The sequence below is a fragment of the Bos indicus x Bos taurus genome, chromosome 5 (genome assembly GCF_003369695.1).
Source record: "Bos indicus x Bos taurus breed Angus x Brahman F1 hybrid chromosome 5, Bos_hybrid_MaternalHap_v2.0, whole genome shotgun sequence".
Lineage (NCBI taxonomy): Eukaryota > Metazoa > Chordata > Mammalia > Artiodactyla > Bovidae > Bos > Bos indicus x Bos taurus.
In genome coordinates, this window is record NC_040080.1 from 81,638,553 (window position 1) to 81,664,772 (window position 26,220).

The 26,220-nt window shown below is 38.5% G+C and overlaps 1 protein-coding gene across 2 annotated transcripts in view; it reads right to left on the bottom strand.

Annotated features, from left to right (window-relative positions):
* Positions 1-18,114: 18,114 nt before the first annotated feature.
* The window catches only part of GXYLT1 (glucoside xylosyltransferase 1), a 51,746-nt gene continuing 43,640 nt past the window's right edge, over positions 18,115-26,220 (bottom strand). For both annotated transcript variants that reach the window (XM_027542594.1, XM_027542595.1), the window contains one exon: positions 18,115-23,938. In XM_027542594.1, the coding sequence (XP_027398395.1) occupies positions 23,777-23,938 (162 nt within the window). In that variant the 3' untranslated portion in view covers positions 18,115-23,776. The remainder of the gene's footprint in view (positions 23,939-26,220) is intronic.

The following is a 26,220-nucleotide window of genomic DNA, read 5'->3' on the forward strand; positions in this document are numbered from 1 at the left end:
AGAATTACCCAGGTTACCAAGTTTACATAATTCTGTCCATCAAGGAAAAACAGCAGTTTTCTCATAAGATTATCACATTCAAATGGTCATGATGTATCTTCAGACACCAACATGGCAAATAACAGGTATAAAATGATTTTCAGGAAATATTCAAGGTTTTGCTCTGCATGGGCCAAACCCAGTCAAGGTGGCCTCGTTATTTTTGGTATACATCAGAGGGCTACATGTTTTCTCTGACTGTCACATATGAATTGCTTAAGCATATTAGAAAGAGGGCAAAATGTCACTCTTAGCTTCTACAGGATCAACTCAGAATTTGAAGCCAATAAACTTGACACGTGTTCAGTCAGGTTGTTGAGATGAGCAGATGTCTCTGTAGATCTGAGCTGCTTGTGTTTTCCAGCTTCACCACAAAGAAACTGAGGCAGAAGTGTCACTGACAGGCTCCATAACATATCCCACTGGGCCGCGGTATGCAGTTGACAGCATGGCTGTCTGTTCCACTTCCCCAGCCCTTCTGATTAGGCTGTTGATTCATTTCACTTCTCATTCAGTAATAACTACCAGTGAATTAATTCAAGTGTGGGTGTTTTGGAGTTGCTATCAACAAGACAAATGATACAAGCTTTACCAGCAGGGCCCATAATTCAATTATTCTTAATTAGGCAGTGCTAATCTGAGGAGGAGCCATCCTACAAGATCCCAGATGCCTCCCTGGATATATCAGCATTATTGTCAGAGCATCTGCCTCCTTTATTGCTCATTCCAAAACATATGATTTACTTCTTATTATATTGTGGGGTTTTCCCCCTTGAACCTGGAATGTGCAATTGGTGTCTTCTTATTACATTTTTCATCCAGCCACAGAAGGAGCAATGTGAGGTTACAAATATGCCTCAGTGGTGTCATACCAATTCAGCCATTAAGAGAGTCCCATTATTTCTGCCTGGCTCCATCTGCTCCTGTGCTGATGGGAGGAATCTCTTTTTAAAATCTTGACTGTATTCATTTGGTCTTTACTACACAATGGACTATTGTTCAATAACTAAGTATTAAAAATACAATAATTCTATATAGTATATTGTATAAAGCAGAGAATTTTTTCCATACCTGTTATTCAAAGTTGCAGATTCAGACCTTCTCGGGTCTTCATTTGTGTCACACAATGACTTTTTTCTAACAGAGTGTTGACTTGGATTTTTCTGTTATCTTGACATTGCTGTTAATTTAGTCGCTCTTTGTACTGATCTGACATACACAGCATTCAGTGCCAAAATAGACACACAGCTCCACAACTCTGAAGTTGCAGTTGTGTCTGTAGACATATTTATAAAACTGCATTAGGGCAGTGGGAGTTGGTAGTGGGGGTCAGAAGCGAAGAAAGAATAAATTACAGATGTTTGGGACTTGGAAGTAGAAAGGGGTTCTCAAAATGCACCAAATAAAATGACCTTTTTTGATGCTTTTCCTTATACAAAATGCTTTTACTATTTTGTGAAATTATGATAAACATGATTCAGTTTGGTTCAGTAGCTCAGTCGTGTCTGACTCTTTGTGACCCCATGGCTGTAGAGGACTGAGAATACTTCAAAGATGTTTTGCTCAACAATTGACATCTTAATAATTTCATTTTTAAAAACTAAATTATAAATTAATATGATGTAAATTGAAATACAAATAAAACTTTCCCTTTAAAAGTAATTTCTGAGTGGAAAGCTTGTCCTTCGAGTTTTTGTCTTCTCCCCACTGATGGCAGTTTTCCCCTCAGCTGGTTTGATGTCATTTTATTGAGAAGCACTGTGTTCTCTAACAGGGTGGTAACCCTGAGGCAGAAGGAACCCTCTACCCAGACTGGATTCTGCAATGAGAAGTGTGTCAACCACTAGCACCTTTATGGTGTGTGTGTGGTGTAACACATACACCATTAAATTTAACATCTCATCCATGTTTAAGTGGACAGTTCAGTAGTGCCAAATACATTCACACTGCTCTGCAACCCATGACCAGAATTCTCCTCACCTTTTAAATCTGAAACTCTCTATCCATTTAAACTGTAACTCCCATTCTGTCCTACCCCATCCTCTGGCATTTATGCCCTTTTAAGAAACTCCTGTTTCGTTTCCTTTCAGTGCTGCCTGTTTGATGGTCCCGACCAGTTTTCTGCTTCCAGGAATTAAAGGCGTTGGCTCTGCCAGCTTCCGCTCTCTGCCCAAGCAGCCCTCTTAGCTTTGTTGCACTCATCTCCATGCTTCTCCTCATCACTCCTCTCCTACTCAGTGCTCCCCGTTTCCTCCTTAGCATCCATAGTGGCTGGAACAGCTCTTTCTTCTCCCCAGATTTATTTTCTTTTAGACTGACTCTGAGTTGACATTTTAAACACAAGTTTAAAACTTTTCTGAAGGCTGTGTTTGCTGAGTAGCAGTAGTAGCAGGGGTGTAGGCGGCTATAGCAAAGCAAAACAGAGACTGAGGAGACAATGAAAAGATGGCTGCCTAGAGCACCTGGACCAGAATTCATTCCTAAAAACCACTTTCTTGGCCATTCTCCCATTAAGAGTCTTTAACCTTCCCTTTTCAACCATAGCTCTGTACTTCCACCCCCACCCCCACCCCCCCCACCCCCCCCCCCCCGCCACACACACATCTTAGCCACTGATACTCCATCTTGTAGCCCACTGTTTACAAACAGCACTGCATAGACGTGTCCGGAGAGATAGGAGGTGGGGGAAAGACCTCTGTGAACACAAATTTAGACAACACTGTGTACTCTTTTCCCCTCTTGGAAATTCCCAATGTTCATTTGAATAATAAAAGCTCTGACAAGTGCTGTAATGAAGAAATCAATGTAATTTCATCTAAAATGTTGTTCAGTTGCTCAGTAGTGTCTGACTCTTTGCAGCCCCCATGGACTGCAGCACGCCAGGCTTCCCGGTCCTTCACTGTCTACCAGAGTTGGCTCAAACCCATGTTCATTGAATCGGTGACGCCATCCAACCATCTCATCTTCTGTTGCCCCCTTCTCCTCTTGTCCTCAATCTTTCCCAGCATCAGGGTGTTTTCCAGTGAGTCAGCTCTTTGCATAGGTGGCCAAAGTATTGGAGCTTCAGCTTAAACATCAGCCCTTCCAATGGGTATTCAGGATTGATTTCCTTTAGGATTGACTATTTTGATTTCCTTGCTGTCCAAGTGACTCCCAAGAGTTGTCTCCAGCGCCACAATTCAAAAGCATCAATTCTTCAGTGCTTTATGGTCCAACTCTCACATCCATTCATGACTACTGGAAAAAACGTAGCTTTAACTGTACAGAACTTGGTCAGCAAAGTGATGTCTCTGCTTTTTAATATGTTGTCTATGTTTGTCATAGCTTTTCTTCCAAGGAGCAAGCACTTTTTAATTTCATGGTTGCAGTCACTGTCCACAGTGATTTTAGAACCCAGGAAAATAAAATCTGCCACTGTTTCCATTTTTTTCCCATCTATTTGTCATAAAGTGATGGGACCAAATGTCTAAAATAGCCTTTTCCAAATTACTTGACTATGTACTTGACTATGTACTCATAACATGATGGTGAAAAACACAGGTTTTTGGAGTCATGAAGCTCTAGATTCCAGGACTAACTTTTCTATTTACAAGTTTCACCAAGTTACTTACCCTCTCTGGGCTTTGGTTTCAACATCTGTGCAACAGGTTAAATAACATCTACATTTGTAAGGAAGAAAGGGGAATCTTATAAACTCAATTTCCATGATGACATGGATTCAAACTATTTTGAGTCCATAGATTTAACCTAAATATAATAGTAATAGCAAAAAAAAAAAAAAAGTCAGGATCAAAAACTAAAAGAAGCGAATTAAATGTTCCAGATTAAAAGAGGCTAAAGAACCATGACAGTGTCACACAATGTATGTGCATGGATTAAATCTTGAACCAGGAAAAAAAAAAAAAGCTATAAAAGACATTATTGGGATGATTGATAAAATTTGAATACAGGCTGTATTTTAAACAAACAGAATTGTATACTTGTTAAATTTCTGTTTATTTATTTATTTTCTTTGGGCTGTGTTGAGTCTTCACTGCTGCATGGGCTTTTCTCTAGCTGTGGTGCTCGGGCTTCTCACTGTGGCGGTTTCTCTTGTTGTGGAGAACAGGTGCTAGGTCTCTCAGGTTTCGGTGGTTGCAGTGCATGGCTCTAGAGCACAGGCTCAGAAGTTGTGGTGCACAGGCTTAGCTGCTCCACGGCATGCAGGATCTTCCTGGATCAGGGATTGAACCCATGTCTCCTGCATTGGCAGGTGGATTCTTTACCACTGAACCCCCAGGAAAGCCCGAAATTTCTCGATTTAAATTATTGTACCATGGTTATAAAAGAGAATGTCCTTATGCCTAGGAAACACACACTGAAGTAGTTAGGGGAAAGGAGGCATAATATGTCCAACTTACTCTCTAATGGTTGAGGGAAGCCTCAGAATGCAACAGGGGAGGTGGAAATGATAAAACAAACGAGGCAAAAGAATTAAGAATATACAGGAGTTCCTGGTGCTATTCTTGTAATTTTCTAGTTTGAAGTGAATGAAAATGAAAACGTACCTAAAATTCATGATAACATATATAATGGTTAGCTCAGGGCTCATCTTCTCAAAAACACCTTTGTGTATCTCCCACTGGCCCCTCCAGTTTGGCCTCCACCACCCTTCTTGCCCCAGTTTGATCTCTGGGGATCTATCTTTGAGGCCTCCATCAGTGGACTCTGTGCTTTCTGGTTTTCACCTGGATTTGCCCAGCAGGAGATGTTCTCTGGGTTCTGGCAACTCTACCTCCCTGCTCTGCCCCTTTGGACTTAGAAGTGATAATAGTTCCCCAGTGTTATGAGCCCTGGATATACCAACAGTTTGTGTTGTTTTCCCTAAACCTTGACCCCACATTGGTAACTTGTTTCTCCATGTATTTCTGCTCAGTTACCCAATTTGAACATGCTTCATTATACTCCCTAGACACTAGAGATAACAAGATGGTTGAACATGAACCATGAGTTCCAAGTGCTTACAATCCAAAGTAAAAAATTGAATGCAGCTAAATAAAATGCACTGTGATACCCTCAATCATAACCTGAATTACTCAGGCACCTTTCCTCAACCCTCTCTTGCCCGGTCCTGTGGTTTGGAGATTAATCTTGCCTAAATGTTCTCCAGCTGTATTTGAGCCATCCCCAAAGTGGGCCACCTTACAGACACCAGGAGCAGGGTCTTCAATCTCTTCTGCTCTGGCCTCCTCGTGTCCACGTGCCACTGTGTTTGATGACAGTGACACATGTATGATCACCTGCCGAGACCAGTTAATGTGGTTTTCATTCATTTCTCAGAGGAATGATCTTCCCTGTAAATGGTGGCACTAGTGGTAAAGAACCCACCTTTCAATGCAAGAGATATAAGAGATGGGAGTTCCGTTCCTGGGAAGATCCCCTGGAGGAGGGCACGGCAACCTACTCCAGTGTTCTTACCTGGAGAATCCCATGGATAGAGGAGCCTCTGAGGGCTACAGTCCATTGAGTTGAAAAAGAGTCGGACACAACTGAAACAACTTAGCACACACACACAAATTAGAGAAAATGTAGTCAGTGTTAATAGAAATTACTAAAAGTCTTGGAATATTATAACTTAACACCTACCACTCTGCTCTGGAATGTCCTGGTGTTCTTCATCTAATTCACTCACTGCTTCAGTCAGTTACCAGAAGCAACCCCGCCTAAACTTCCAGTGTAAACAACTGAGAAGACTAACAGATCAAATAAATCTTTAAAATGATGGGAAACTAAACAGCCATTAAAGATTAAAGATATGCTGAAGAGCTATATAGACAATAGTGTTTACAATGGTTGAAGTAAGAAAAATAGGTTACAGAACCCCTTGTAGAGTATGAATTCATACACATACACGTATATACATATATGTGTGTGTGTGTGTATGAATTCATACTTCCTGGTGGCTCAGACAGTAAAGCGTCTGTCTACAATGTAGGAGACCTGGGTTCTATCCCTGGGTCGGGAAGTTCCCTGGAGAAGGAAATGGCAACCCACTCCAGTACTCTTGCCTAGAAAATCCCATGGACGGAGGAGCCTGGTGTCCATGGGGTCGCAAAGAGTCGGGCACGACTGAGCGACTTCACTTTCACTATATGAACATGTATGTACTTACACACACACTATAGTCAAATTTGTTAACCTAGGAACCGTTTCCCAGAAGCCCCTTCCCTGTCTGGGTCTGAGCTGGAGTCAGCAGCCACATTCTGAAGGAATTTCCAATGAGATATAGTCAGACAGACCCAGACTTACCTGGCAGCTTCCAACTTGTTCTAACTCTTCTCATTCCATGTCCATCTCTTCTGCTGCTGCCACAGCAACCCCCATCCCAGCCCACCTCACAGAGGCAAAAGCTTCCCACAGACCTCACCACAAGTCCTGGCTTTTTTGTGAGATGTAGTAGGGCTTCTCAGATTTCCTGCAAGCTTCAACTTATCCACCCACAGCACTGCTTCCGGAGAAGGGCTACTAGCTCTTTCTCAATCCTCCAACTCCCTCTTCTGGACTTTCATTTCTCCAGCTCCCCCCACAATTGGCTAGAGTCTAATTACTATAATTAACCCCTCTTCTGTAACATCCATGGGGACTCTGTTTCCCTGACTGTACCCCGACAGAAACAACACTTGAACGTGTGAAGGAAAATATCTGAAAAGATACATACCAAATGGAAACCCTCATTATATCTGTATGTTAGGCTTTTTAAACTTATTATATACTATCGGTTCCCATAAACTATGTTTCCCATGCTGTACAATATATCCTTGTAGCTTATTTTATACATGGTAATAATCCCCTTCTCATGTATTACTCCTCTCACTTTCTTCTCCCTGCTGCTAACCATTATTTGTTCTTTATGAGTTTGTTTCTGTTTTGTTATATTCATCCATTTGCTTCACTTTTTAGATTCCATATATAAGTGAAAACATATAGTAAATACTATATGTTTCTCTGTTTGACTTACTTCACTAAGCATAATACTCTCCAGGTTCATTTACATATATTATACATATAAAACATCTTTATCCATTCATCTGTTGATGGACATTGTTTTGCTTCCATACTTTGGCTAATGCTGCTATGAACACAGGGGTGCATGTATCTTTTCAAATTAGTGTTTTTGTTTTTTCCAGATATATACGCAGGAGTAGAACTGCTCTATCATATGGTAGTTCTATTTTTAATTTTTTTGAGGAACCTCCATAGTGTTTTCCACAGCTGCTGCACCAAGTTACATTCCCACCAACTGTGCACAAGGGTTCCCTTTTCTCCATATCTTTGCCAGGAATTGTTATATGTGGTCTTTTTGATGATAGTCATTCTGACAGGCATGAGATGATAACTCATTGTAGTTTTGATTGACATTTCTCTGATGATTAGCAGTGTTAAGCATCTTTTTATGTGCCTGCTGGCCATCTGGATATCTTCTTTGAAAAAATGTCTATTCAGGTCTTCTGCCCATTTTTTAACTGATTTGTTTTTTGATATTCAGTTGTATAAGTTGATTATATATTTTGGATATTAACCACTTATTGGTCGCAACACTTACAAATATTTGCTCCCATTTATTAGGTTGTCTTTTAGTTTTGTCAATGGTTTTCTTTCTTTCTTTCTTGGTTGAGTTGTGTGGCTTGTGGGATCTTAGTTCCCTGGCCAGGAATTGAATCTAGGGCCACAGCAGTGAAGGGCCAAGCTCTAATCATTGGACCACCAGCGAATTCCCTATCAATGACTTTCTTTGCTGTGAAAAATCTTTTAAGTTTAATTAGATCCCATTTGTTTTTGCCTTAGAAGACAAATCCATGAAAGTATTGCTATGGTTTATGTCAGAGTGTTCTGCTGATGTTTTCCTCTAGGAGTTTTATGGTTTCTGCTCTTACATTTAGCTCTTTAATCCGTTTTGAGCTTATTTTTGTATGTGGTATGAGAAAATGGTCTAATTTCATTCTTTTACAAGTAGCTGTCTCATTTTCCCATCATTACGTTAAGAATGCCTTTTCTCCATTGTACAGTTTTATCTCCTTTGTCATAGATTAATTGGCCATAGGTGCATGGGTTTATTTCTTAGCTCTCTACTCTGTTTCATTGATCCATGATCTATGTTTTGTGCCAGTACCATACTGTTTTGATGACTATATCTTTGTAGTATAGTCTAAAGTCACAGGGTGTGATTAGCTTCAGCTTTGTTCTTTTTCTCAAGATTGCTTTGGTAATTAGGGGTCTTTTGTGGTTCTATATAAAATTTAAGATTATTTGTCCTATTTCTATGAAAATGTCATGGCTATTTTGATAGGAATTGCATCAAATCTGCATTGCTTTGAGCAGTATGGACATATTAACAATATTCTTATAGTTCATGAATATATGTTTTTGTTTGTGTCATCTTCACTTCCTGTCATCAGTGTCTATAGTTCTCCATATAAAGGCCTTTTACCTCCTTAGTTCCATTTTTTCTAAATGTTCTAGTCTTTTTGATGTGATGATAAATGGGATTTACTCAATTTCTCTCTGACCATTTGTTGTTATTGTATAGAAATGCAACAGATTTCTGTATATTAATTTGATATTGTGCAACTTCATGAAATTTGTTGATGAGTTCTGGTAGTTTTTTGTTGAGTTCTTTAGAATTTTCATGTCCAGTATCATGTCATCTGCGTACAGTATCGTGTCATCTGCAAACAGTGACAGTTTTACTTATTCCTTTCCAATTTGGATTCCTCATTTCTTTTTATTGTCTGACTACTGTGGCTAGGACATCCAATACTGTGTTTTGTTATTGTTGTTCCCTGAGGTAAGCTTGTATTACTATAAACTTCCCTCTTAGAACTGATTTTGCTGCATCCCAGAGATTTTGGATCATTGTGCTTCCATTTCCATTTGTCTCCACATATTTTTTACTCCCTCTTTGATTTTCAGTGATTCATAGTTGTTTCGTAGCATATTGTTTGGCCTCCACATGTTTGTGTCTTTTGTAGTTTTTTCCTTGTACTTGATTTCTAGTCACATAACATTTTGGTTAGAAAAGATGCTTGAGATGGTTTGGATTTTCTTAAATTTACTGTTTTGGCACTTAGTAACAAGCCATTTTTAATCACTTGTTATACAAGAACTCTAACAGGAATGAATAGGACTCAGACTAGCTGGCATCAATATCAGAATCTTCTCTTCAATATTTAGCCAGAAGTACTCAGTTTATTCTCTGAGGCAGTTAAAGCATCTCTGATATATTATGGGTTTTTTTTAAAGGAGAGAGAATAATTATAAAATTTCAGACTTTTGATCACCTTCACATTTCTTCACTGATTCTTTTCTCACTCTGGAAAGATTCATATAGAAGCTTTAATTTTACAGAGGGAGAGACTGACAGAGAGGGCAAATTAGAGTAAATTTAAAAATTTAAAGTTTAAATATAATGTTTTTCTAAAACTATCACAAATAAGGATCAGTGATATCTGGAATATATACAAATTCTGTATCGATTTGTATGTCTTGGGTGAGAAGGTTTTCTGCTGTTGTTTGCTTTTGCAGGGTAGGTTTTCTTTTTACAGAATGAGTGGTCACATGTTTGGAATACTTTATATAAATATTATAAATTAATTTCACAGATGATATTTTGGTATTAAAAAGTTGGCAAATTTTCAACAAATTTGACAATTGTTTAAAAATGAACATTTTATCCAATGAGTCTCTATGGTACAGTATATAATTACAGAGCTGTGGATATGATGCTAAGCTATCAAAAGGATAAGTATGGGGTGAATTTGATTCTTGGAGCATGAGGGTAATGAAAAGCACTTTACTCTAATAAACTACCCTCCCTCACATGACCTAAAGTGGTATTAACATAAAAACCAACAGAAAGTCCTTTTAAAGAGAAATTTAAATGATTCATTCAGTAGCTAACTACATATTCCCCAAGGATAATATAGTAGTAGAAAAAGGAAGAACCACAATAATAACAAAGCAAAAGGATGCATATTAGTTGTTCTGAGGCTAAGAATAAGAGCACTGAGGAACTTCCAGTTCAAGATGGCATAGCAGAAGGACATGCACTTATCTCCTCCTGCGAGAGCACCAAAATCACAACTAGCTATTGAACAGGCATCAGCAGAACGCTGGAACCTACCAAAAAAAGATACCCGTGTCCAAAGATAAAGAAGAAGCCATAGCAAGACGGTAGAAGGGACACAATCACAATAAAATCAAATCTCATACCCACCGGTGGGTGACCCACAAACTGGAGAACAATAATATCAAAGAAGTTCCCCCAATGCTGTGAAGACTTGGAACACCACATCAGGCTTCCCACCTGGGGACTGACAAAGGGACTGGGAATCCGCAGAGAATCCGACCTTTAAGGCCAGTGGGATTTGATTATAAGACTTCCACAGGACTGGGGGAAACAGAGACTCCAGTCTTGGAGGGCACAAACAAAACCTTGCCAACACCAAGACTCAAAGGAAAAGAGCAGTGCCTCCACAGGAAACTGAACCAAAACCACCTGCTAGTATTGGAGGGTCTCCTGTGGAGGCCACAGGAATGGGGGCACTGGCAGCAGCAGTCCTGGAAAGGCCCCTTGGCATAAGCCCTCTTGGAGGTTGTCATTAATTCTACCATAGACTTGAAGGCTGGGTCACCTCAGGCCAAAAACTACCAGAGAGGGAGCACAAACCCATCAATCAGCAGATAACTGCACTAAAGCTTTACTGAGCAAGGGCCTGCCCACCAGGGCAAGACCCAGTTTTTCCCACCACCAGTTCCTCCCATCAGGAAGCTTACACAAGCCTCTGAGCCTCCTCCATCAGAGGGCAGACTGAAGAAGCAAGAAAAACCAAAATCCCACAGCAACTAAAACAAAAACATTACAGAAAGTCAATCAATGAAAAAGCATAAAGCTATGTCCCAGATGAAGGGACAAGATAAAATCACATATAACAACTAAATGAAGTGGAGATAGGCAACCTTCCAGAAAAAGAATTCAGAATGATGATAGTGAAGATGATTCAGGATCTCAGAAAAAGAATAGAGGCAAAGATTGAGAAGATGCAAGAAATGTTTACCAAAGACCTAGAAGAACTAAAGAACAAAGAAACAGAGAGGAATAATACACTAGAAGGAATCCGTAGCAGAATAACTGAGGCAGAAGAATGGATAAATGACTGGGAGAACAGAATATAGAAAAAAGAATGAGAATAAATGAATACAGCCTAAGAGATCAGGGAGAACATTAAATGCAGCAAAATCTGCATTATAGGGGTCCCAGAAGAAGAAGAGACAAAGGACCTGAGAAAATATTTGAAGAGATAACTTCAAAGAGATAACTGAAGCTGAAAACTTCCCTAACATGGGAAAGGAAATAATCAAGTTCAGGAAGCACAGAGAGCCCCAGGCAGGATAAACCCAAGGAGGAACACACCAAGACACATAAAAAAAACTGATGAAAATTAAAGACAGATAAAATATTAAAAGAAACAGGGAAAAAAGACAAATAACATACAAATAACATACTCCCATCAGGCTATCAGCTGATTTCTCAACAGAAACTCTACAAGCCAGAAGGGAATGGCATAATATTATTTAAAGTGATGAAAGGGAAGAAACTACAACCAAGAACATTCTACCAAGCAAGACTCCTCTTCAGAGTTGATGGAGAAATCAAAAGCTTTCCAGGCAAGCAAAAGTTCAGAGAATTCAGCACCACCAAACCAGCTTTACAACAAATGCTAAAGGAACTCCTCTGGGCAGGAAAGTAAAGAAGAAAAAGACCTACTACAGAAAATAAATCAAAACAATTAAGAAAACAGTAATAGGATTATACATATTGATAATTACCTTAAACGTAAATGGATTAAATGCTTCAACCAAAAGACATAGACTGGGTGGATGAAAACGTGCATGTATGCACTTCCATTTACCACATCACTCTGCTTGATCCAAATTGTATGTAATTATTTTATATTGTTAGGTTAATCATGTTTCCATTATGACTTGCAATTGTAATTATCTTTTATTTTGGTCTGGCTATTGATTGTAAAAACTGATAAACATCTTTTACTATTGTGATTATTTAACTATTACTCACTTAATACCATTGCATCATGATTGGTCAACAGAAAAATAAAAGAATTCTATATCACCAAAATTACCATTTAATAGAAAATCCTGTAATCACTTTTTAAAATCCAGGTGTATATCAGAATTATCTTGGAATTTTTTGAAAAATACAAATGCCCAGGTATTGCTTTTATTAACCAGAGATCCAGATATGTTTCTAATGAGCAGCATGTTTAAAAACAACTGGAGTATATTAGGATCTTTTACTTTTGTCTAGTTTGATTCACTTTTTCTACTTCATATTCCGTGCTCCCATTTCATTTATGTTTTTCAATTTCTCCATCTCCTTTTTTTCTGATGTTCTTTCTCAAGCCTTTATCAAGCATAGTAGAAAAGCTTTGGTATACATACATATAAATATGTATAATATATTGGAGAAGGCAATGGCATCCCACTCCAGTATAATATATATGTTTTAGAAAACTTATGAATTTTTGCCTAAAAAACTTATGACATTTTGATTTCACTTGTTTGACTTAATATGAATAGAATGTTAGAATTCTAATTAAAAAAAACAGATATGCAAGAAGCAACAAAGGTTCACTGTATAGCATAAGGAATTATACTCAATATCTTGTAATAACCTATAATGGAAAATAATTTAAAAAATAATACATGTGTATATGTGTAAATGAATCACACAAAAAAATAATTCTTTTTGAAATTTAGTAATGTTTATCTTTTTGTCAGTTTTTCTAAATGTCTAATCACAACGTGATACAAAGTTTTAAATATATTTGTGTAGGACACAAGATTAATACAAATGAATTAAATATAAATCTATTATATTTAAATTATTAATGATATAATTCAAGATGCTCCTATTCTTATTTTTTCTCCACTTGATAAAATATTCTCAGAGAAATGTTGGTATGTCTCACTATGATTATATATTTTTTTCTTTTCTCTTATATTTCTTCTGCTTTTTGCTTTATGTATCTTTCCTTTGTTGTTCGGTGTCTAACGGTTTATGGTTTCTATTTTCTTTGTGAATTGTACCTTTTATCATTAAAAATACTCATCTTTGTTTCGTTTATAACAAATAAATTAAAGAAAATAAAAACAATGCTAAAAAAAAAAGAATAAGAGCATTGAAGTCTGCTTTTGCCACTTAAAAGTTGTTTTGCCTTAGGCCAGTAACACACCATGCCTCTCATTTGCTCCACTTAAAAAATGCAGATAGTACTATCTCACTCCTACAACTGTCATAAAGATTTCATGAGATAATAAATATAAAGCAAAGAGCATCATACTTAGTCCTCTATCTCAGAAAAAGCTTAGCTCCTTTAATAAACTCTTGTGCGGGTGGAATAAGGAGCTTTCTGAAAGAAGACAGAGCTTAAAACACCCAGAGTTTAGCTAAATGAGTCTTTCACATGTAATTAGGGCCATTAGAAATGTATAAAGTTAGAAGCATAGATAGAAAAGAAAATCAAAACTCTTCATGCTGGAGTTTCAAGAACAAAACTCTTCATTCAGGCTTTCCTGGTGGCTCAATGGTAAATAATCCACCTGCCAGTATAGGAGACAGAGGTTCAATCCCTGATCCGGAAGGATCCTATGATGCACGGCAACTAAGCCCATGCACTGCAAGGACTGAGCCTGCGCTCTAGGGCCCAAGTCCCACAACTACTGAGTTCACATGCCACAAGTACTGAAGCCCGCTCGCCCTAGCGCCTGTGGTCTGCAACAAGAGAAGCCACTGCAATTAGAAGCCCACACACCACAACTAGAGTAGCCCCAGCTCACCACAACTGGAAAAAAGGCCATGCAGCAACAAAGACCCAGCACAGACACAAATAAACAAATTTTTTTTTAAAAGCTCTTCATGTTGGGACGTCCCTAGTGATCCAATGATTAGGACTCCATGCTTCCACTGCAGCATAAGACACAGGTTCAATTCCTGGTTGAGGAACTAAGATCCTGCAACAGCTCATGGCTAAAATACAACAAATTGCCTAATTAAACATAGTGAATTGAACTCACATATTTACCTTTGTGTCTTCACTAAATTCCACCAAAATGATAGCAAAACAGAAGCATACATCCACACGGGCAAAGAAAACAAAAGACAGGAGATGAGAGCAGCAACGAAAAATTGAAAGCTGAAAAGTAAAGGGATGAGGAGTTGCTGACCATTTTCTTTGCTGAAATGTAAGCAGCAAATGGGCTTCCCTAGTGGTTTCAGCAGCAAAGAATTCACCAGCAATGCAGGATACACAGGTTTGATCCCTGGGTTGGGAAGATTCCCTAGAGAAGGGCATGGCAACCCACTCCAGTATTCTTGCCTGGAGAATCCCATGGACAGATGAGCCTGGCGGGTCACAAAGTCAGACACGACTGAAGCAACTTAGCACACAGCACAAGCAGGAAATGGGGAAAGCAGAGTCCTGGAGAAATATCAGCAACTGGAGTACAAGTTTCTACTGAACGTAGGGGCACTGGTGACCTCAACAAATGAGAGCTAGCTGCAGCTGCTAGACAGCCCCGCCAACCTCACCCAACCCTGTACCTCTGTACAGTGAGTACCATTCCTCCACAGAGACTGGAGTTTAACTGGCTAGAGTTTGAATTTTTTAAAAAAAATAAAAATCTCTGACTTTGAATACATTAGCCTCAACTGACGTTACCAAAAAAAAAAGAGGGGGAGGTGAATTAAATGATAGCTAACAGCCCCCTTCCCCTCCTTAGTTCTCATAATTGAATGCAGGCTCAAACCACATAAACTTGGTCTCCTTTCTGAGGCATCTGAGCAGCCCAAGAAAAAGACCTATAGTTACTGAGAGAATCAAGAGTTCCCAATAAAACACCACAGATTATCCTATAGTAAAGCCCATCAGATAATAAATCCCACCCACACAGAGCTTCCACTCAGCTCTTAGGCACTTTAATATTAACTACAATCACCAGACATCCAACATTAGAGGCAGACCAAAACAAAGAATAGAAAGAAACTCTGTGATTGGAATAATGCAAAATCATTAACATCCTTGGGGAGAAAAAAGAAAAGAGTGCATTTTTAAAATGAGTACAAGATGCTATGAAAGAAAACACCAGAAATTTAAAATATAAAAACAAATCCAGAGATGAGTAGGAGAGAGGTGGGCACACGTGCTAAGTCGCTTCAGTTGTGTCTGACTGCAACCCTATGAACTATGGGCCGCCAGGAGGGCCCCAGGGAGAAGGCAGCGATCCACCTCTCTCCGCACTCTGCAACAAGCACCACTGCAAGGGTGACAGTTGGCAGAGCGGGTACCTTTCACCACCACACACATGCTAACAGCAGCCTCATGACAAATCCAGTGCAAAGTCAAAGAACTGGCTTTAGATGGGAGGTATAAGGCAATGGCATCCCACTCCAGTACTCTTGCCTGGAAAATCCCATGGACGGAGGAGCCTGGGGTCGCTGAGGTTCGGACACGACTGAGCTATTTCACTTTCACTTTTCACTTTCATGCATTGGAGAAGGAAATGGCAACCCACTCCAGTGTTCTTGCCTGGAGAATCCCAGGGACTGGGGAGCCTGGTGGGCTGCTGTCTATGGGGTCGCACAGAGTCGGACATGACTGAAGTGACTTAGCAGCAGCAGCATAGTAACATACGAAAGCCAGAATCTACCGGAGCAGATTCAGGTTTATACAGATTTGAGATTAATATGTGTGCATGAATAATCAATGATCCAAAAAGTGGACCAGAAGAGTATGTGAATCATATGACCTCACACTGTCACCTGAAGTTCTGTGCAGTAGACACCACAACCTTGCTAGCACTGAGCTTCCTCTCATTATCTCAGACATACACACTTTAATTAGACTAAAATTTTTTCACCTCTTCTGGTTTAACTTCCCTCACTATCCATGAAGGTATACATTTTGGGGAAATAGAATTTTATTTATTGTCTTTAAAAATAAAATGGCCAGAGTTCAAACTCATACCAATTTACAAAACACCTCCAAAGTTTTATAAAACATCTCTCAATTAAAATATATTGAGCAAATCTGTGTCTACCATGTATAGTCATGGTGACAGACACTACTTGAAAAAAGAAATGACTTTTGCCTCCAGAGTTTACACTCTGGTAGAGCTGTATTGTCCAATACGTTAATCATGAGCCACAAGTGGCCACTTGAAACGTGACAAAGCTGAAGTGAGATGTGCTGTATGTGATAAGCACATGCTTATTAGTACACTATGGAAAAAATACGATCTCACTGAATATTTTTATATTGACTACATGCCCAGATGATAAAATTTTGGATACACTTAAGCAAAATGTATTATTAAAATTAGTAGCAAGTGCTTTTTACTGCTTTTCATGTGGCTACTAGAAAACTTAATTATATACATGCTTGTATTATATTTTTCAGACAACACTGTTCCAACAGATTAAAAACCTCTTTTAACCTGTTAAGTGACCCTATTAAAATATTTTAAATGCTAAAGAACAGTAGACAAAGCATAAGTAAAATTGATGGTCAAATTTTGTTAATTTTCACAAATTTTTTAAAACTTTACTATTCAAAATGTCTTTTTAAGAAAGAATGGAAAGGTGTAAGAATAACCCCGAAGTAACAGCACTTAGACATGTCAGTCTCACAAAGATGTAACTATTACTTACTTTGATTATATTATCTATTGTATATTACAAATTATTTATTTTACAAAAACTTTCCACTTAATGCACTTAAATCACAACTAGAAAAATGGTAAAAGTAGTTAATGACTACTTCCCCTAACAAGTTAAAACTCATTACTTTTGGTTTCGTACTTCAGAAGTCCATAGGCTAATCTCTACTTAAGTACACTATTATTACATAGTATGTAGCTAAAGAATAGGGTGGGTCTAATGTATCAAGGCAAGATATTATAATGTATAATCTGAAACGAGGCAAGCTGTCAGACACTGGAGCAGCAAGCCCAGTGTGGGTGCCTCATGTGTAAACGTGTAGAGCAAGACAGGGAGGATACACTAAATCTTCTCAGGGGTGGCTTGTTAGGAGTCTTTTTTTTACTTCGTATACTTTTAATTCTTCTGTACTGTTTGAATTTTTTTCAAAAAGGACATTGTGTAACATAAATGATTTAAAACAAAAGATAGTTGATTTTAACTCTCTTGTAAGTACTCATCACCTCAGTATCTTTTAAAACCCTTATGCTTAAGCTATCATTTGTGACCAGAAAATCACAGTATAAATAATAAAATATGTAAAAACCTGAGAACTATTGGATCATAACATTACAGAGACCGATTAAAGCACAATTACACTCCGGCACAGGAAAAGTGCTCTTCTCTAGATCTGAAATTTGATCCTTTGGGAAGTTTTAAGAAATACTTGGGCCAGTAAAATCATGTAGGTCTGTTATCTACCCCTCTACCCCACAGACTTCTAACAGAACCCTGATGTTACTTCCTTTTCCCTTCCTGTGAGTAGCCATTTTTCAAGGGGAGGCTATGTTTAAGTTTGGGGCAAATCAAGATCTGAGCGAACCGTTCAAGTTTCATTCTCTTTGAAAAGTAATGGTTTTGGACACAGCCAGCCACTGCTATGGCTATGAGGGCAAATGAACGGGGACAGGTGGCACCTTCCTCTTATAAAAAGATGTATTTTTGCCTCTGGTTGTCATTTGGGACCCAGAATGCTGGCTGTCATTTGGGGACCATGGGGGGAAAACTAGCTCACATGGTGAGAACAGTAATGTAAAGACAGAAGGTACCTAGGTTTCCAATGACATTGTCCAGTTGCTGAATTAGTCAATCCAGGAACTGCCATCTGCCTGAACTTTTAGTTATCAAGTTTCCCAAGCCTAATGATTTCAAAATTACTTAAAAAAATTATTTAAATGGAAGATAATTACTTTAAAATACTGTGATGGTTTTTTGCCATACATCAACAGGTATTAGCCTTCTAGAATAATTCAGACACATCATTTGAAGAAATCAGACATTTATTGAGTATATGTTCATTTAATAACACCACAGAGTGAAAAAGATGATATGAACTCCCCCCAAGAGAACAAAGCAACTTGACATTATTCTCACATTATATCTGAATGTATAATCTTGCACTCACCTTCTCTTTAATAAATGTCAAGACACACAAACTACTTGGAGGAGGATATTCAATTTATCCTAAAATCATAATATTTTAAGGTAAAAAGTGGTTTAAGAGTAGTAATCGCTATGTATCACAGTATAGCAAAATGCCATCTTGCAGCTTTAGAATCATTACTACCCAAAATATTAACACATTTATGCAAATACTTGTGAAAAATGGAAACACCTTCCAGTTTCTGATTTCAGGAACAGGTGCAAACCACCATCTCCTTCACAGATCTTCTGTTACAACATCCATCAAAAGCCACTGGCCCAGCCCTCAGAAACTGACAGTGAATGTGGTGCACGTGTGTTCTGTTGACTTTGAAATGGATGACACAGTCCACAGCAAAGCTGCAAGACCTGAATTATTTTTGCATAACACCCCAATATTCCCTGAAGAAATTTTATACACAGATTGAAAACAGCTATTTTCCATCATAGTCAAAGTCCACTTATATCTTAAATGGAAGGTACACTGTTGGCTTCTCTTTAGTTTTTACAAGGACTTACTATGCTGTTATATATTTGAATATGCTTACAAATTCAGAAGGTATATGTAAACTACACATCATCAGAGGCTTCACATCAGTTCAGTTTGTATTAAAAAGTCTGACTAGACCTTCCAAATAGCATTCACAGCATTAGAAGTGAGAGATTTTCCTTCTTTTCTCCATATCTTTCCAAAGGCTTTCTTTTGTTTGATAACTGGAGTTATAGAAAAATCTTAAAAAGTAATCCCATTAGATATTTGGAATTATTGGTAGAAATGAGGTGACAATAGATATTTTCCATTTAGAAGTAAGTCTGACATTGATTTGTAATCAGTTTTAAATTGCCTAGTTCAACATGTTATTCCATGTTCTTCTCATAATTCTGTAATTGCTAGATATCTAAATTAACATCATATTCATTTTTAGTTAAAAAAAATTCTTGCACCACATTTTACACCTGCTTTAAGTTCATATAACTTAGTTTTAAAAATCTAGTTTCATGTTCAGTGAATCAAGAAACAACAAACATCAGGACAGTTAAGCCAGGCTTTAATAGGCAAAAAAGGGTTGCTTTGGCAATGTATAAAAGGATAACTGTTACAGTACTAATCATTATTTAATCTACTTTTATTAAAGATTAAAATGCAATAAGGCAATTGTTTTAAGACACTTGAAGTTACATTTAATAAACTGACAACTGTTCCTACACTGGCACACTGTGCGCCTACCTTTCCTGACACAGTGTGCCCCTACTTTCCTTCTCTGTTTACAAAATCAAAAAGTAAAAGAAAAAAATTAGTGGTCTTGCTAAATCGCTACAGATTAACACTAAGATGTTTACTCCTTACAATATAAACTTCTAAAAAAGAAGACACTGACTACCCTCTTTTAAGGTTTTCCCATTTAATGTACTCCCGTTGTCTCCTGTTCTCTTGAATCCCTTCCTAACACTCCACCTGGAAGTATACCTATTGAGGAATCAATGGATGTGATGTGTGGTTTAAACTGCCACTCAAGGCAGGGCAGTGGTTCCCAAACCTGGCCTCCTATCAGTATCATCTGAGAAAACCAGATAGATTCCTGGGCCCCCTTCAGATCTAATAAGGTTATGCCCTCCACTCTAACCTCCTGTATGATCTATGTGGTCAGTCCTGCATAATCCATTATCTGGGAGGACTAAAGGATGTCAAAAAAGAAGATATTTGTCATCCTGTTTCCACAGGTCTTAGGTCACAAACTGGGATCCAATATATAAAAAGAAGAAAAAAAACTACAATGTAGAATCATAGCACTAAATGATCAGTGAGCAGAGTAACTGGGGAAAGACTCTACTATCAACAAACCAAACAAACAAATTCAACAGAGGTAGCCTGGCTGCCCCTTCCATGAACGCCTGACCCCACAGGGCCATGAACTGAAACAGAGGAAGGCAAGCTGACGGCAGTACAGGCTAGGGGGCTGCCGCTTCAGAAGTGACTGTCCCCACACCACTTCCCTCCCTCTTGCCTTCCCTATTCCCCACTCTTAGCCACTCTTCTCTTTCTCTGCCTTTGGCCATTCTCACTCTTATTCCCTTCTACTTCCTCACTTTTCTCACTTCCTCTCTTTCCCTTCTTCCTCTAATCATTCATTTACATCATTCTTTTCTTTGCTTTCTCTTCCTTAAAAATTCTTCCTTACACAAGCTAAGCAAATTCACACTGGAGATACAATGCACGTCAGCAAACATTCAGTCTAAAACAGAATGATCTGTACAGGAGGCAACAGGGCAGCCCAGAACTTCAGCAGCAAGGCTGGAGGGGCATGAGGCAAGCCACGCAGCTAACCCATTCTCTCTTCTGGGTCTCACAGCTCCATGACTGCCGAGTCTTGTGAGGCGGGAAAGGCACGCTGATTGTTCGCAAACTTAGGGTACAGAGAAGGTGAATGATATGCCCTGGCCCCTAACCAAGAGGAGAATGTAGATCCAGTTCAGTTTGGTTTTCTTTCCTTTATACCAATAACATTTGACTTGAGGCAAAATCAGAGAGCAGTGAAGCAGTAAAACTGTTTCAGGCTCTGAAGTATCCAGAGATAACCAGGTTACTGTATATACATTATGAACTACTCTTCCCAGGGGGAAAAAACAAAATATGTATTTTCTTAAAATGTAAATCACAATATATATTTTCTAAAGGTTTTTTCCTCTAATATGGCAACTTCATATAAATGAAGGTTGACTACATTATAAAGTCATTTCACTTTGGTAACACTGTAGCCCAGAGATAATTCTGAGGTCAAATTTTTTCTAAGACATAGACTCAAAGAATATATAATTCAAATACACTGCATAGATATACTGTCTTAAGGAAAGAAATATAAAACATTCTCTAAGCTGCTCTTGAATTTAACCTCACTAATGCTGAGAAACTGTATTTCTTGAAACTTCTCAAGGAAAAAGTTTATCTAAAGATAAATTCAGAAAATTCATTTTAATATTGTTAAGGACTTTCTGTGATATCCTAAATTTCAGGTAAAAACAGTCCCTCAGTGGAGAGTTTTCACCATAACCCAATTTATGGTAAAATGCTAAAATTAGGTCAGGACTGAATAAACCAAGTGAAGAACCTTCCAACTGACCCCACAATGGAGAGTGTGTGATGGTATAAATAAGGCACAACATGTGTGAGACCACAGCACACAGTCCAGTTAAACTATGACACACTCTACCCAGTCTCAATCATACTAGAGCCCATGGGGCTAAGAGTCTGTTCACTGAGAAAATTAAACCTAAGAAACCTAATAATATAAATTCATATTTTGTAAATAACCCCAAGTACTTCCACTAACATTTCAGAATCACATTTATAATCCACCAACTGTGCTGAGAACTGTGGTCCTAACTTCAACCTTCAAGTTGGCAGAATGATTTCCAGTGGTTCCCAAACTAAATGACACCGAAATCATCTGAGGTGCTTGTTAAAAATAGAATTATAAGGTGACTTATTTTTGCACTCTTATCATAAGGGAAATGTGCCTTTGATATTAACTGAAGCCAAAGGGGGTACAATGTCATTGCAGTTAGCAAAGTGTTTATACAGGTGAAATAACATGATGACTGGCATTTTCTTTAAGATACATCAGCAAAGGAAAAAGGGACAGATAACACAAATGTGGTAAAACACTGACGTGTTCAATCTGGACAAGGAGTCCCACACTGTACTGTTCTCTCCACTTCTGTGTAATGTGCAGATCCATCTGGATATGGCATACCAGGGTCATCTAAGGTGAAGCCCAGGCCATTCTCATCAAGGTCCCCACAAGAGCCTAATATGCCAGGCAGCCAAGGGGCTCCTCCGGGGCTATTAAAAATGATCCTATCTGCTCCAAACTTTGAAATTCTAGGGATCCTATTTTTTATTTAGCCAATTCAGTCTGAACAATCAACAAGTTCATGAGTGCTCATGTTCACTGTGGCATTCCCTAAATGCTTCTGTCCCATGAGAGCCAGGCTGGTTGTCAAATTCGGATTCGTCTTTCTTACACCTTCCTTTCTCAATCTGTCCCTGACTGAACTGCGCCAGAGGCCAGATCTTCTCTCACATCCCCACAGAGGGCACTGTGTCTTCATAAAGCCAGTCACCACTATTTTAGGTACTTCATAAACGACCAGAGAGTGGCAGTTTTCCTTCATGATTTTCTCTTCTCTATTTAAGTATTAAAATATCAAAAGGAGAAAAAGAAGTTAACCTCATAGTACTTGGTAAAGAGACATGTGCCCCAGCACAGTACATGCCAAGTACTCAGAATCTATAGTTATATCAGTTAAAGGTCAAAAACACTAAGAAAAGTAATATTTTTCTTACTGTTAAGATAAAAAACATAGCTGTCTCAAGTGACATTCAAAAAAAAAGGAGGACATGCACATTAACCAAATCAAAACTGTTTTTTCTACAGTTAGATGTGACAATCTTAAGCCAAATCATCCATGAAAGTTTTCTAATGTACTTAAGGTTGTATACGTATATTTGCTTCTTCAAAGATATTTTGCAAAGCCACTTTGAGGTAGAAGGGAAGAGGTTTCAATGGACCGCTTTTTCCTGCTCCACTGTAACCGTAATTGATCACTGCTCACAGAAGACATAGCTTCCGTATTTTGGTCCACCACATTTTCCACCATCACGTAAGTATGCTTGTTAGGTTCTCACTTTATTATCTGCCTATTTATTGCTTCCAGAATGCCCAGTAAAGCTGAAATTTTTCATTTAAAGTGATAGAAAAATTTTCCTAAAATACTTGCTTAATCATCTTAGATTTGACTTTTGGCAAGACAGTTAAGCACATAGAAATGAAAACACTACATTTCACAAATACACACAAAAAAAAATCCAAACTTTCACTGTTTTTCTTATAGAGCTCAGTCGTAAATGTGCAGCTTACATATAAACTAAAAACACTTTTAAACATGATTGTCACAAAAATATTTTAAACAGAGATGAAATGTATGAAGGCACACACAGATTGTCGATAGTGACATCAGTTACATCACATTTCTTTAGAAACAGAACCTTTCCTGTTTCTGTAAACAACTTTTTTTTTCTCACACATTTAAAGTGAGGTTAGTGCTGACATAAGATTATTGCTATACTCACAGTTTGAGTGTTTCCACTGTGTATGAGGTACATTTTCTCCATCCATACATCCCTACTACTCTTACCTACTTGAGAGTTAAGAGTCAACCCAAGTCTGTAGGCTATATCCATTCAATAAGATTTTTGTCAATACTGGAATGATACCAGATAACATTATAAAACATCAGAGATCAAAAATATCTTCTTGTTGAGGTCCAAGACTTCAACTTGTTCTTCATTACATGAAAATACAGCTCATTTAACTTCTTCAGGAAAAAAATTATACTGAAGATGAGTAATTTCTTCCTGAAAACTTCATCTAAGACTATTCCTTCACAATAGTCTCTGATATTTTGTTGTTTTAATTCATTTGATTTAGCAGTCACCACGAATCACCTTTCTTTTGGCGGTCTGTCGTAACGGTCTTGTATGCTTTTTGTCAGCTGTTTGATAAATATTTTGTAAATTTTTCCACAGTATGTATGCACTGTCTTTTGTAGTTCCAGTTCTAATGGCTTTAATAAGGAATGGATACTGTCATCTTCAAAAGAACACTAGAGATAAAAAGACAAAGATATACATAAAAATTTAACTCTATTCCCAATAACTTCTTCAATCAACTTTGTATCAACAGTCTCCACTTTAAAGTCTCATAGAAAGCACGTGCCCAACAAATAATTTCAATGAATTAAATAGAAGACATCTCACAGGAGGAGGGAGGAGGCGGGGAACCCTGTGTCAAGGCAAGGACATGGTCAAGAGCAGAAAAGACCCAGAGATTCTCACAACTGTGAGAAGACAAGCAACAGGTCTGAAAGGGGCTGAGAAAGACTAATAAAAGCCAAAAAATCACTCCGGTAACACTGGTGAAGCTGGACTGGAAAGGAGTGAGATAAAGAGAGCACAGTTCAGGGCTTCCCAAAGACCCCTAGCTGCACAAGGATAAATGTGTGAGAACTGCTAACCACCACGCACTCTTGAGCGAAATTCACAGGGGCACGTGAGAAACTATTAAAACAGAAGATGCACCTGCTGAATGTTGTTTGGCCACTAACTCCAAAATGTACTTTCAGAATCCTTTTTCACTACAAAATGTATTCATATCTCAAGAAATATATTTTGGAAAACAATGCAGTAGTAGTAGTAAGTGGGAAAAAAGCTGAGATCTTAGTATTTTCGGCCATGTACCTTTTTGTTATTTGCAACCACAATTAGAAAGACTGATGAGGCTTGAAAATATCTTACAGGAAATTTTGAAGTCAGTAAAAAATGGAAGACTCTAAAGGAAATTCAGAACCTGAAATCTAGGAGGACTGCAAATGACCTGAGGTTTACTACTCTGCCACAGAGGGAGAGGAAATGGAAGCACCACTTGAATCACAATTAGTGAGTCTGTAGGAAGCTGCAGCCTCTCTACGGAGAACAGGCTGAACTTCAATGCTCATTCAGAACACTGTTGTGATAGGGCTGCACAGAGATCCTACACCCTGGTGCCTCTATGCAAGAAAACTAGGATCATTATGCATGAAACCTTCCCTCTTGGGTAATTTTTTCAAACCTAATCCCATATACCGAAGATAAATATCTTCAGGTATTTTTAAAAATAATAATTAAAAAAAAGGCAGAGGGGAGAAGAGGCTTAACTAGGAAGAAATTTAATGAAAATAATAACAGCCAGCACTCTGGAATCTGGGAGAAACTGCTGAAAGCTGGACTGGTTAAAAAGAAAGCACTTCCTACACACCAGGCATCAGGCTAACAGCTTTATATGTAGTAATGCATTTAAGCCTCACACTGACTTTATGAAACATGACAATTTACAATGAAGCAACTAAGGTAGGGAGAGAGAATTTTTCCACTTACAAAGCTCTAAGTGGCTAAGCCAGGATTCCACCTGCAAAGAGCTTTACAACCACACAGCACTGTTTACGCAAAAAAGCAAATGAAATTGTGCCAAGTGAGTTTCAAAAACTCTGCTGAAAAGATGAAGCTCAGTTAACAGTGGGCAACTGTTGTGTGTTGTATATAGATATGTCTACATTCCTCTGGGGTTAAAAGGAGCAGCCATGCTGAAGAAGGTAACCTTCCTCAAGGTGTAACACCTGTATGAAGTGACACTGTATGGTAACATTTCACTGTGTACAAAAACATCCTAGACAACTGTGGCTGAGAAGCGAGTAATAGGGAAGTAATAGGGAATTTGGGAAGACCAAACTGGTCTTTTTCCTACTCTACAATGACTAAAAATGAAAATGTTACAAAGGTGTTTTAAAAGTTAATTCCTGGGAATACTTGAGATTCAGTTCATTTCCTTGTGATTTTAAATCCCAGTGTTTGTGGTTAAAATTTTTTTTCTTCACTGGGGAGGTCTTTTGATGAATATTTTCCTGAAATAAAAACAGTGCCCCATGGATTACAGCTCTTTTAGTCCACCATATACCACAAGAAGTCTGACCTTTAAAGAAGGTGCTGCTACTGCTGCTGCTGCTGAGTCACTTCAGTCGTGTCCGACTCTCTGCAACCCCACAGACGGCAGCCCACCAGGCTCCCCCATCCCTGGGATTCTCCAGGCAAGAACACTGGAGTGGGTTGCCATTTCCTTCTCCAATGCATGAAAGTGAAAAGTGAAAGTGAAGGCGCTCAGTCGTGTCCAACTCTTAGCGACCCCAAGCACCACAGCCTACCAGGCTCCTCCGTCCATGGGATTTTCCAGGCAAGAGTGCTGGAGTTGGCTGCCATCGCCTTCTCCAAAAGAAGAAGGTGAGAAACCCCCAAATGCCCACCTGTACATACACAGCCAGCAGTCATGCCCTCCGCCAGGCAGACTCCACAAACA